The sequence below is a fragment of the Girardinichthys multiradiatus genome, chromosome Y (genome assembly GCF_021462225.1).
Source record: "Girardinichthys multiradiatus isolate DD_20200921_A chromosome Y, DD_fGirMul_XY1, whole genome shotgun sequence".
NCBI lineage: Eukaryota > Metazoa > Chordata > Actinopteri > Cyprinodontiformes > Goodeidae > Girardinichthys > Girardinichthys multiradiatus.
In genome coordinates this window covers 32,082,047-32,094,488 of record NC_061818.1, presented here as the reverse complement: position 1 = coordinate 32,094,488, position 12,442 = coordinate 32,082,047, and the positions used below count along the sequence as shown (strand labels likewise).

The 12,442-nt window shown below is 42.6% G+C and overlaps 1 protein-coding gene across 1 annotated transcript in view; it reads right to left on the bottom strand.

The window, feature by feature from the left end:
- LOC124864171 (ATP-citrate synthase-like) overlaps positions 1 to 12,442 on the bottom strand; it is a 29,430-nt gene that overhangs the window by 1,567 nt on the left and 15,421 nt on the right. The window contains exons 11-27 of the mRNA XM_047358835.1: positions 11,722 to 11,839; positions 11,466 to 11,620; positions 10,716 to 10,806; positions 10,289 to 10,430; positions 10,026 to 10,194; positions 9,851 to 9,955; positions 9,565 to 9,761; positions 8,314 to 8,395; positions 7,581 to 7,691; positions 7,332 to 7,459; positions 1,713 to 1,806; positions 1,511 to 1,638; positions 1,264 to 1,414; positions 1,016 to 1,159; positions 783 to 896; positions 618 to 700; positions 394 to 470 (exon numbers count right to left, since the gene is read on the bottom strand). Of these exons, the coding sequence (XP_047214791.1) occupies positions 394 to 470; positions 618 to 700; positions 783 to 896; positions 1,016 to 1,159; positions 1,264 to 1,414; positions 1,511 to 1,638; positions 1,713 to 1,806; positions 7,332 to 7,459; positions 7,581 to 7,691; positions 8,314 to 8,395; positions 9,565 to 9,761; positions 9,851 to 9,955; positions 10,026 to 10,194; positions 10,289 to 10,430; positions 10,716 to 10,806; positions 11,466 to 11,620; positions 11,722 to 11,839 (2,089 nt within the window). The remainder of the gene's footprint in view (positions 1 to 393; positions 471 to 617; positions 701 to 782; positions 897 to 1,015; positions 1,160 to 1,263; positions 1,415 to 1,510; positions 1,639 to 1,712; positions 1,807 to 7,331; positions 7,460 to 7,580; positions 7,692 to 8,313; positions 8,396 to 9,564; positions 9,762 to 9,850; positions 9,956 to 10,025; positions 10,195 to 10,288; positions 10,431 to 10,715; positions 10,807 to 11,465; positions 11,621 to 11,721; positions 11,840 to 12,442) is intronic.

Here is a 12,442-nt window from a genome sequence, read left to right as displayed (position 1 = left end):
AGTTGTGAAAATCTTATGCTCCATCACACATGAGGTGGAGCACAATTTGTTTTTTATACACCCCAGAAGTCCGTATATACAGGCATATATCCTTTAAAATATTTCGCCTTGGAAAAAGTTTTGTCCCCTCTGGTAATATAGCTCTCAATACCCTCAGCTGACATTAATAACAATATCTTGGAACTTATCATAGCAACTACCAATATATCAATGTGTGTTTAAATACCTGTCATGTCCTTCCCTTTAACTGTGCTGTGTGGTTGTAAATGTTGGACCAGCCTGTGAAGGCAAATTTCCCTTTGGGTCCAATAAATTATGAATCTGGTGTAAAATCGGGGCGTAGGGCAGAAGTGTTTGCTGTTGTGCAGACGCAAAGCAACAGAAACAACTCACCAATAAATCCCATGCTGCGTCCCAAGACAAAGATCCCATTTAGGGCACCGATTTCAACAAACTCATCTGCCTCATCTCTGTAGGATACACAGGTAAAAAGGTTTATATATATATATATATATATATATATATATATATATATATATATATATATATATATATATATGTATATATATATACACACACACACATTTAATTATGTGTTATGTAATTTTCTTTCTGACCTTGTAAATACTCCACAAGTTCTGAGCAAGTCCACAAACGCCACACCAATTAGACCATCCACATTCAAGATCAGGTTGGGCTTCTAGTTAACAGAGGGAGAACGAGAGCTCATGTAACAAAACAAGTGTCGATAATGTGTTAAAGCAAAAATTTTAAATCCTTACTTTTGAAGTGGTGATCTTCTCCACTTCTAAAGCATAGTCCAGCAATTGTGACGCAGGAAATCTCTGCTTCACAAAGTCCTTTAAGATCTGGACTCTCATGTCAGGATTGTTTATCTGAAGAAGCAGAGAGAGACAATGCATTCTGTTTCAGAACTGGAGCATTATCAGTAGACTCCATCTTTTTCTATTGGAACTCTACATGTGTCCACCCTTGATCCATATATGCTACTCACCGACTTAACTCTGTGTCCAATGCCCATGATCAGCTTTCCATCCTTCTTCATCTTGTTGACAAACTCCATGGGCAACATGCCGCTATCAAATGCATGGCTGAACTGCTTTGCAGCAGCATCCAGAGCTCCTCCAAATCTGTCGCCCTGAAGAAACAACACAAGATAGTAGATGCTTCCTTATGCCCTAAGGTGGCTGCACATACATGTTTATAGTAAATATTAATAGTAAAAACATAAAAATGTCACACAATGGTGAGAAGGCCAGATGTGAGGCTGGAGAGTAAATCTTTGCCAGCTCGAGCACAGACAATAGTGTTGTGTGCACCAGAAACATCAGGGCCATGATCTGCAGTTACCATCAGGCACATCTCAATGAACTGGCAGGCGTACTTTGGGAGCCTGCACACAAAGAGGTGAAATGCCAAAAATTATCTGTATGTAGGTCAGGAATCGCTAAGCTGGGCTTTTTACTGAGCGCCGGTGGATAGGTCTGACTTCCGCTGAAACCACAGAAGGCCCAGAGTTCCTCCCAGGCCAATTTCTGTCTTGAAGACCTCAGTGATGGGCATGCCAGCATAGAGGAGCTCCTGGCCTCTCTCATCACAAACAGAAAAAAACAAATACTTTTATTATTCATCAATTCACTCATTGTGTTGTCAAAACATATGGAAAATATACTTCTTGCCGCCATACTCACTCGTGCCCAGGAGTAATCCATTGGTACAGTAGGAGGAGGCACCTCTTCAGCTGGCTGGATTACTCCTTTGGAAACAAGGTCATCATACACAAATCTGCACAAAGAATAACACAAAGCAATAAAATAAAGAATCACTAGTAAACATATACAAGGAAAACCGATAGTAGGAGTATAGTGCATCAAGAAAGCATTCAGAGTACTTCCGTTTTTCCCCATTTTGTTACGTCACAGCCTCATTCCAGAATCAGAATCAGAATCAGAATCAGAAAAGCTTTATTGCCAAGTACGTTTTTGGACATACAAGGAATTTGTTTTGGCGTAGTCAGTGCAATACAATACAAATTAAACAGTATAAACATATCTACAATATAATATAAATATATGTGCACAGTTTTAAGTGAGTGAGAGTAAATATAGAGCAGTATAAGATGCAAGAGCAATACAACAGTGCAGGTGATCATTGTGCAAGTAAAGCAGGAGTCCAAGCTGAGCGTTAATGTAACTCATAGAGTTACAGTTTACAAGTGTCCTGTCAGCAAAAAAAAAAAGGGGGGGGGAGAGTGTCAGTGTGGTTTCCGGGCTTTGTTAACAAGGCTGGTGGCAGATGGGAAAAAACTGTTCTTGTGGCGTGAGGTTTTGGTCCGGATGGACCGCAGCCTCCTGCCAGAGGGGAGAGTTTCAAAGAGTCTGTGACCAGGGTGGGAGGGATCAGCCAGAATCTTCCCTGCCCGCTTCAGGGTCCTGGAGGTGTACAGTTCCTGGAGCGACAGTAGACTGCAGCCAATCACCTTCTCAGCAGACCGAATGACACGCTGCAGCCTGCCCTTATCCTTGGCTGTACCAGCGGCGTACCAGATGGTGATGGAGGAGGTTAGGATGGACTCAATGATGGCTGTGTAGAAGTGCACCATCATAGTCTTTGGCAGGTTGAATTTCTTCAGCTGCCGCAGGAAGAACATCCTCTGCTGGGCTTTCTTGATGAGGGAGCTGATGTTTGGCTCCCACTTGAGATCCTGGGAGATGATGGTTCCCAGGAAGCGGAAAGATTCCACAGTGTCAATTGTGGAGTCACAGAGGGTGATGGGGGCAGGTGGGGCTGGGTTCTGCCTGAAGTCCACAACCATCTCTACTGTCTTTAGAGCGTTGAGCTAAAGGTTGTTCTGGCTGCACCAGTCCAACAGATGGTCCACCTCCCATCTATACGCGGACTCGTCATCATCAGAGATGAGTCCGATCAGTGTGGTGTCGTCCGCAAACTTCAGAAGCTTGACAGACTGGTGACTGGAGGTGCAGCTGTTGGTGTACAGGGAGAAGAGCAGAGGAGAGAGAACACAGCCTTGGGGGGAACCGGTGCTGATGGTCAGGGAGTCAGAGACGTGCTTCCCCAGCCTCACGCGCTGCTTCCTGTCAGACAGGAAGTCAGTGATCCACCTGCAGGTGGAGTCGGGCACACTCAGCTGGGAGAGCTTCTCCTGGAGCAGAACTGGGACGATGGTGTTGAAGGCAGAGCTGAAATCCACAAACAGGATCCTGGCATAGGTTCCTGTGGAGTCCAGGTGCCGGAGGATGAAGTGAAGGGCTAGGTTGACTGCATCATCTACAGACCTGTTGGCTCTGTAGGCAAACTGCAGGGGGTCCAGGAGGGGGTCGGTGATGTCTTTTAGGTGTGAGAGCACAAGGCGCTCAAAGGACTTCATCACCACAGAGGTCAGGGCGACGGGTCTGAAGTCATTAAGCCCTGTGGTCCTTGGCTTCTTGGGAACAGGGACGATGGTGGAGGACTTGAAGCAGGCTGGCACATGACATGTCTCCAGTGAGGTGTTAAAAATGTCTGTGAAGACTGGAGACAGCTGATCAGCGCAGTGCTTGAGGCTGGCTGGTGAGACAGAATCCGGACCAGCAGCTTTCCGGGGGTTCTGTCTCCTGAAGAGTTTGTTGACGTCCCTCTCCTGGATGGAAAGAGCCGTCCTCGGCGTGGGTAGGGGGCTGGTGGGGGGGAACTTCAGGGTGGGGGTTGGAGGTGCCAAGGCCCCTCTTGAAGTTGGAGAGATGGGGGTGGTGGATTGTGGCTGCAGCTGTTGGAGGGTGTCGTGGGGGATGGTTGCAGGACTGTCCCTTTGTCTTTCAAAGCGGCAGTAGAACTCGTTCAGGTTGTTGGCGAGGCGTCGGTCGTTGATGGAGTGGGGGGCTTTCGGCTTGTAGTTGGTGATTTGCTGAGCCCTTTCCAGACAGACGCAGAGTCGTTGGCTGAGAACTGGTTTTGGAGCTTCTCAGAGTACAGTCGTTTGGCCTCTTTCACTGCCTTGCCAAACTTGTACTTTGCCTCTCTGTACAGGTCCTTCTCAAAATATTAGCATATTGTGATAAAGTTCATTATTTTCCATAATGTCATGATGAAAATTTAACATTCATATATTTTAGATTCATTGCACACTAACTGAAATATTTCAGGTCTTTTATTGTCTTAATACGGATGATTTTGGCATACAGCTCATGAAAACCCAAAATTCCTATCTCACAAAATTAGCATATTTCATCCGACCAATAAAAGAAAAGTGTTTTTAATACAAAAAACGTCAACCTTCAAATAATCATGTACAGTTATGCACTCAATACTTGGTCGGGAATCCTTTTGCAGAAATGACTGCTTCAATGCAGCGTGGCATGGACGCAATCAGCCTGTGGCACTGCTGAGGTCTTATGGAGGCCCAGGATGCTTCGATAGCGGCCTTTAGCTCATCCAGAGTGTTGGGTCTTGAGTCTCTCAACGTTCTCTTCACAATATCCCACAGATTCTCTATGGGGTTCAGGTCAGGAGAGTTGGCAGGCCAATTGAGCACAGTGATACCATGGTCAGTAAACCATTTACCAGTGGTTTTGGCACTGTGAGCAGGTGCCAGGTCATGCTGAAAAATGAAATCTTCATCTCCATAAAGCTTTTTAGCAGATGGAAGCATGAAGTGCTCCAAAATCTCCTGATAGCTAGCTGCATTGACCATGCCCTTGATTAAACACAGTGGACCAACACCAGCAGCTGACACGGCACCCCAGACCATCACTGACTGTGGGTACTTGACACTGGACTTCTGGCATTTTGGCATTTATTTCTCCCGTCTTCCTCCAGACTCTGGCACCTTGATTTCCGAATGACATGCAGAATTTGCTTTCATCCGAAAAAAGTACTTTGGACCACTGAGCAACAGTCCAGTGCTGCTTCTCTGTAGCCTAGGTCTGGGGAATGCGGCACCTGTAGCCCATTTCCTGCACACGCCTGTGCACGGTGGCTCTGGATGTTTCTACTTCAGACTCAGTCCACTGCTTCCGCAGGTCTCCCAAGGTCTGGAATCGGCCCTTCTCCACAATCTTCCTCAGGGTCCGGTCACCTCTTCTCGTTGTGCAGCGTTTTCTGCCACACTTTTTCCTTCCCACAGACTTCCCACTGAGGTGCCTTGATACAGCACTCTGGGAACAGCCTATTCGTTCAGAAATTTCTTTCTGTGTCTTACCCTCTTGCTTGAGGGTGTCAATAGTGGCCTTCTGGACAGCAGTCAGGTCGGCGGTCTTACCCATGATTGGGGTTTTGAGTGATGAACCAGGCTGGGAGTTTTAAAGGCCTCAGGAATCTTTTGCAGGTGTTTAGAGTTAACTCGTTGATTCAGATGATTAGGTTCATAGCTCATTTAGAGACCCTTTTAATGATATGCTAATTTTGTGAGATAGGAATTTTGGGTTTTCATGAGCTGTATGCCAAAATCATCCGTATTAACACAATAAAAGACCTGAAATATTTCAGTTAGTGTGCAATGAATCTAAAATATATGAATGTTAAATTTTCATCATGACATTATGGAAAATAATGAACTTTATCACAATATGCTAATATTTTGAGAAGGACCTGTATATGTCTTTGTCCCCACTCCTGAAGGCCTCTTCCTTACCCAGTCTTAACCTTCTGAGTTTGGCTGTGAACCAGGGTTTGTCGTTGTTGTAACTCACCCTGGTGCATGATGGTACACAGCTGTCCTCACAGAAGGATAAAGCAACATTCCCCTCAAAACTCTACACACAATGTACAACAACTGGATTTAAGTCTGACAGACTGCTTCTGAAGTCACTGTTTTGTTTCCTTGGCTTTGTGCAAAAGGTTATTGCTGAAAGACCAATCGTTGCTGTGCTCTGAGTTCCTGAGCACTTTGGGGCAAATTTTATTTGTAGGATCTCTCCATATTTAGCTACTGTCATCTTAGCATCTATGCGGACTACTTGGTCAGTTCCTGCCGCTGCTTAAACTGCTGGTATTAACCATACATGATGTTACCCTGGTATTGAGCAGTGCCTAAGTTTCCCCAAACATTAGGCTTGGAGTTCAGGTCAAAAAGTTTGATTTTGGTTTCATCAGACCAGAGAATGTTGTTTCTCCTGGTCTGACAATCTAAGGCGCATTTCATCACAATTCATGCTGGCTGCGATGTCCATCTTGCAACAGTGCCAAGGTCTTAGGGGAAGAGTGTATTAACAATGGTTAACATTCTGGATGGTTCTCCTGTTTCCACAGAGGAACTCTGGAGCTTCGCCTAAGTGAGTATTGGGTGCTTGGTCACCTCTTTGATAAAAGTCCATCTTCCCTGATGACTGTTTGGTCTGGCAGCTAGAGCTTGGGAGGGTCCAATTGGCTCCAAGCCAATGGAGACCACCGTGCGTTTTTGGATGTTTATACTGACAATTTTTAAAACTCCAATTTTCGGAAACAATTTAGTCACTACAAACAATTCCCCTTACTTTACAGCTTGGTTTCCTCTCTGATTTGCACTGTCAACTGTAAGATCATATATAGTGTGTTCATTTGCAAATCATGTTCAAATACCTGAATATACCACAGGCAAAGTTAAAGTTGTAGATGATCAATGGAACAAGATGTGCCTTAGCTCCATTTGAGTCTCATGGAAAATACATACATTTGGTTTGTTTTCTCTTTCATTTGTAATACATTTGACAAAATTTCAAACAAACTCTTTTCCACCTTTTATTTTGGGGTGTTGTGTGTAGAATGTTTAAGGAAATGAGTTTGTTCAAGTTTGAAATAAGGCTGTGTCATAAAAATGTGAAGAAAGTAAAGTTGTTGTTTTTTCGTGCTGCTTAAGTTTCCATCCTGCCACAATGCTACCACCACTTGTTTCAGGGCACTCTCAATCTGCTGAATTTCCCTATATTTTGTATGTGGACGCATTTTTCATTACAACTGCGGCCTGAAAAATTCAGGCCAGCTTTTGTGTGCAAATGACCTAAGCATGGTGGTTTTTTAAAATGTGGATTGTTCATTTCAGCTACTAGTTGGAGCGCTATAGGCATTATGAGGCTGCAGCCTTGGCTTGAGGATGGGTGTCTTAACAGAGAAGGATGTGAGCTCCATATTTTTTGATGAGCAATCCATGCCTTAATGATAAGCTACTACTGCTGTGTAGAATGTTTAAGGAAATGAGTTTGTTCAAGTTTAAAATAAGGCTGTGTCATAAAAATGTGAAGAAAGTAAAGCACTGTGAGTATTTTCTGGATGCGCTGTATGTCCTGATAAACCATAGGATGGATAAACCACTGGAATAAGCAGAGCTGTGCACTCACTTGATAATCTCTCCCAGCTCATCAAAGCTCCTGGGAACGTGTGCACCAGCCTCTTTTAGTGCCTTGTTCTTGGCCACAGCTGTTTCAGAGGCCTGGTTGGCACATGCTCCTGCATGGCCAAACTGTACCTGATAAGAGACAAAAGTGCCTAAAATTAAAGTTAAAGCCACCTTTAATTTGTTAAATGTCTTCAATACTCAGCACTACAACTTGAATGAAATGAATTAGACCCAGAAGTTTCCCTCTTACCTTTGAGGAGAACATGGTGGCACAGGTACCAATACACCAGCACACTACTGGCTTGGTGATTTGGCCTTGTTTAATAGCCTGGCAAATCTTGTATTCTTCTGTCCCACCAATCTAAAAGAACATATGTTGGAGGACAGATATGAAACTAGGCATGGATCAGTTGACAGCATTAGGGAAACCAAAGTTTTAAAAATACTAATAAAAATGTTCATTATATTGCTACCGTGGTTTAAAGGGCTTTTAACGATACCAGAGAAAGTGCTGTAATGACCAGTTTTCTCTGGCTGTATGTAGCATAAAGTAACAAAGTATTAGCCCTCCCCCACTTGTTGCTGCACAATGCTTGACTGTTGGCTGCAGGAACCCTTTTTCCTTATTTATAGCGAAAGCTGTTTGAAAATCTTTTAGTTTTCGAAAAGAAACTCAGTCATCTTGTGTAAATTGAAGCAGCACAACACTAATAATAAATATGGTTTCATATTTTAACAGCAGTACAAAGGTGTGGCTTGTCTGTTTATGATAAAATCAGTTATAATTGCCTTTTAAAATATAAAAATAGCTACTATAATCTATAGCTCATAACATATATTTTTATTTTAAAACTTTTGTTTGTCTTAATACCATGTAATTGTGGTGTAGTTACACAGGTTCATCAAAACTGTCAGAGCATCATGCCGGTCCTTGCCTAGACATAATAAAAGTTGCTCCCAGCAAAGAGGGAAGCCATTCTCACCTCTCCAAGTACAATAATCATCTTCACTCCAGGAGTGTCTTGGTAGTGCAGAACATGGTCAGTAAACACAGAGCCTGGATATCTGCAGGAAATTTAAGCAGCAGCAGCTCACAAATACATGCTTAAAATAACTAATATACAGTGACATACCACTTTATTAGGTACACCTGTTGAACTAATTGTTAACACAAATAGTGAATTTTGCTGTTTTGGCCAATCACATGGCAGCAACTCAATGTACTTGGGCATCTAGATGTGGCAAAAACAACTTGCTGGAGTTCAAACCAAACAACAAAATGGGGAAGAAAAGAGATTTAGGGGCCTTTAAATATGGCCTGGTTGCTGGTGCAAGAGTATTTTGAAAACCTTTGATCTACTGGGATTTTCAAGCACAATCATCTGTCAGGTTTATAAAAATAAAAGCGGGTCAGAAAACTATTTCCAATCAGGAGCTTGTTGAAGCCAAAGGAGAATTTGCAGACTGTTTTGAGATGTCAGAATAGCAACAGTACCATAAGTAACCACCTCTTACAACTGAGGCATGCAGCGAACTAATTATGAATGCAGAACACATTGAAATTTGATTCAGATGGGCTACAGCAGCAGAAGACCACACCGGGAGCAACTCCTCTCAGCTAAGAATGGGCAACACTTCAAACAGGATCACCAAAATCACACTATAACAGATGAGAAAAGTTTGCCTGATCTGCAACTGCAACATTCTACTGTTCAGCCAGAGGGTAGTAGTGTCATGATGTGGGAAGTTTTTCCTTAGAAGACTTTGGGCCCTTTAGTATGAACTGAGCATCATTTAAACAACACAGCCTATCTGAGTATTGTGTTTAACATGTCCATCCCTTAATGGCCACAGTGTACTGTGCCCATCTTTTGGTAGCCACTTCCACCAGGACAATGCATCATGTCGCAAAGCTCAATTTAACTTTAACGGGTTTCTTGAACATGAAAATCAGTTCACTGCGCATTGGTGGCCTTCACAGTCACAAGTTTTCAATCCAATAGAGCACCTTTGGGATGTGGTGGAATGGAAAATTCACATCATGGATGTGTAGAAACTAATCTGAAGCAACTTTGTGATTTTTATGCTGTCAATATGGACCCAGATATATAGGGAATGTTTCTGACACCTTGATGAAATGCTGCCTCCAAGAATAAGGTACAAAGGCAAAAGGTCCAATCAAGTAGGAGCAAGATGTTCCTAATAAAGTAGCCTGTACATCAAAAGTTACACACCTGTCCCCACCGATGGCCACTCCCTCAAAAACACCATCAGTATTGCAGGAGATGATGTTGTTGAGTTCATTGGACATGCCGCCTGAGCGGGATACGTAGGCCACACTACCCGGACGGTAAAGCTTGGAGGCGAGAATATTGTCCAGCATGCCCCCAGTGTTACCAATCTTGAAGCAGCCAGGCTTTATCCCTCCAACCTAAATCAAAGAGACACCCTGTAGTTTTTTTCACAGAAACAGCACAGATCTACCCTAAGTTATCCAATGAGAGTGGATGCAAGACTGACTGTGGCAGGGCCAATGAGGGTGACACCCTTCTCATCTGCAGCTTTAATAATCTTCCTCGTGTGTGCTTCAGGGATTCCCTCGGCAATAATGACAATGGTTCGAATCTGAGAATTAGAAGGAAGGGCTTTACTTAATATCTTTAAATGAGACTACTCATTTATCCTGCTGCAGGACAGCGTTTACCTGCATGGTCTCCATGGTGCTTTCAAAAGCTGAGCACAAAGAGGCAAAAGTGATGAGCACATCCACATCGGGGTGCTTCTTCATGGCATCGCTCATGTTTTTATACACTGGGATGAGGATCTCCTTATGGCCCCAATAGAATTTCTGTTTGTGGTCGCCACTTGAGGACATCCAAAAACAAAAATTTTTCATGACACACCCAGTGACAGAGATTCTTCTTCAAGAATTAAATGTGCAAAATTGAGTATCCTTACGTGAAAGGGTAGATCAGGGCGGAAACAGATGGCTCATCTCTGGAGCAAATGTAGTCAAAGTCCAGCATGCCCTGCACTGCTCGAGTCTGCATACCCCACACCAGAGCTTTTGTGTGTTTGGTGAAGAGGGTAAAGGCCTTAGCTAAAGGGAAATAAATCCCTCAGAGATACAAACTGACCACATAAAATGTTGCAAATGTGTTCAATACCACTTTTTATGAAGAAACTGCTTTTTAGAGATAATTTTTCCTTGTGTGACACTGTGGATATAAACAGTAGTTTCAATGTTTGGATTGCAGTTTGTAATTGCTGTCCGAAGAGGGAGCTCTAACTAGTTCAACAGGGGTGATAGGCTACTTTCTGATTATAGTTGACGAATTCAGGATGTAAAGGTTTTTCTAGTGCAAGGGTCTGTAAATATACTCACTAACAGGAGCTCCAGCTTTCACCTTCTTGGCTGGCGAACCCTGAACCTTAGCTTTGTTTTCAGAAGGGCCTTTTCTCCTGGATGTTGGAGTCTATAAATAAAAAGGGAAAAAAAAACATCTGCTGTCCTTTATTCACTTTAAACCTAATAGTGGAGCATCTCCCTTTAGGTTATTTTATAAAACCTGCACTGAACATCCATTCCAAGTTTTGTTATTCTTCACATGTATGCCAACGGCTTTCTGAAGGATGACTTGCAAATTTTCAGAGCAACAAGCTTTGCTTTAGGCTTAAACTAAAGACTTTTACTATTACAAAAATACATTTAAATATATAGTTTTTCTGATTGCTGTATTTTACTATTTGAAGTGCATATTTCATGATATTTATTAATGTATATTTAAGGCAAACTGAGAACTGCACACACACATGTATGTACAAGCACATTCACTTTTCTGAAATCCTTCACTGTGCACATTTTTAATAGAAGCCTCGGGGGAGAAACTGAATGGCTGTGCTGACTGTGGACTTATGGATGAATAAGAGCGGTGTACAATCCTCTACAATATCCTTACACAATAGAGCTACTGGGCTTCTGATAATCTGATTCACTAAAAGGATGAGACAGCAGGAGCTAAAACAGAGGCCGCCGTGCCAGTCCTCCACTCACCAAACTATACAGCACGACTGGAAGAGCTGACTATTTAAACGATCCGCACTGTGAGCCAACATAGCTGAGTACATGTCGTACCGATGTGCTGCTGCTGGAGTTGAGGAGGAAGTTGGCGGTGTGGGCAGCAACAGGAGGTTGGTTGGGAATTGGCCGATGACCCAGAGCCATGCCAACAATGGCAGTCATGTGGGTTTCTGTGCCAAAGACATGAATCGGGATCCCGGTGGTTTTTCCTGTGGAGGAATGAGTATCAGAGGGTGTGGGACAATCAGCTGGTGCTTGCAGACAGTTTTTATAAAACATAAATGTAAACAGCGGGAAAAAAAGAACATACCAACTTCTCCCATCACTCTGAGACCCTCCTGGTAGTTGGGGCCTCCACGACGAACAAATATAGTGACTTCATGCTCCTTCAGTGGTCCCTGATAGTCTTTAATAGCTTGAACAATTCCCTGCACCAACATAGATACTCTTGGTGATTAATTAAGTAATTGAGGAGATTTCAAAACCACTAAAATATATCAGTAACCTGTCATTTCAAACGGTAACATTTCCTAATAAAATGAAAATAGCCAAAGAAATCCTATTTTAAAAAATGCAGAAAAACATAAATTTTTCAATTATAAACTGTTAAATAGTAGACAGGAAACATTCTTAGAAAAACAAATGAATCACTGAACGTCAAGATGGTTTCAGATCAAAATGATCAACAACACTAGCAGTCGTGGAAGCAATAGAAGACATGACTGCTGTTGATTAAAAAATATTTTGCTGGTGAGTTTGTTGATTTAAAAAAAAAACTTTGAAACTATAAATCATGATTTACTGTTAAAAAAGCTGGAGCACTACAGGATCAGATGACTTGTGTTACAGTGGGTTAAAAGTTATTTAAGTGACAGACAGCAGTATGTGAAACTGAGAGATGTGCGTTCTCAGTGTATGGACATTGCTTGTGGCACTCCGCAAGGTTCGGTTTTGGGTCCTCAATTCTTTATAATTTATTTAAAGGAAATATGCAAAAAATTATGAATAAGTGTTTGCTGATGATGCAAACA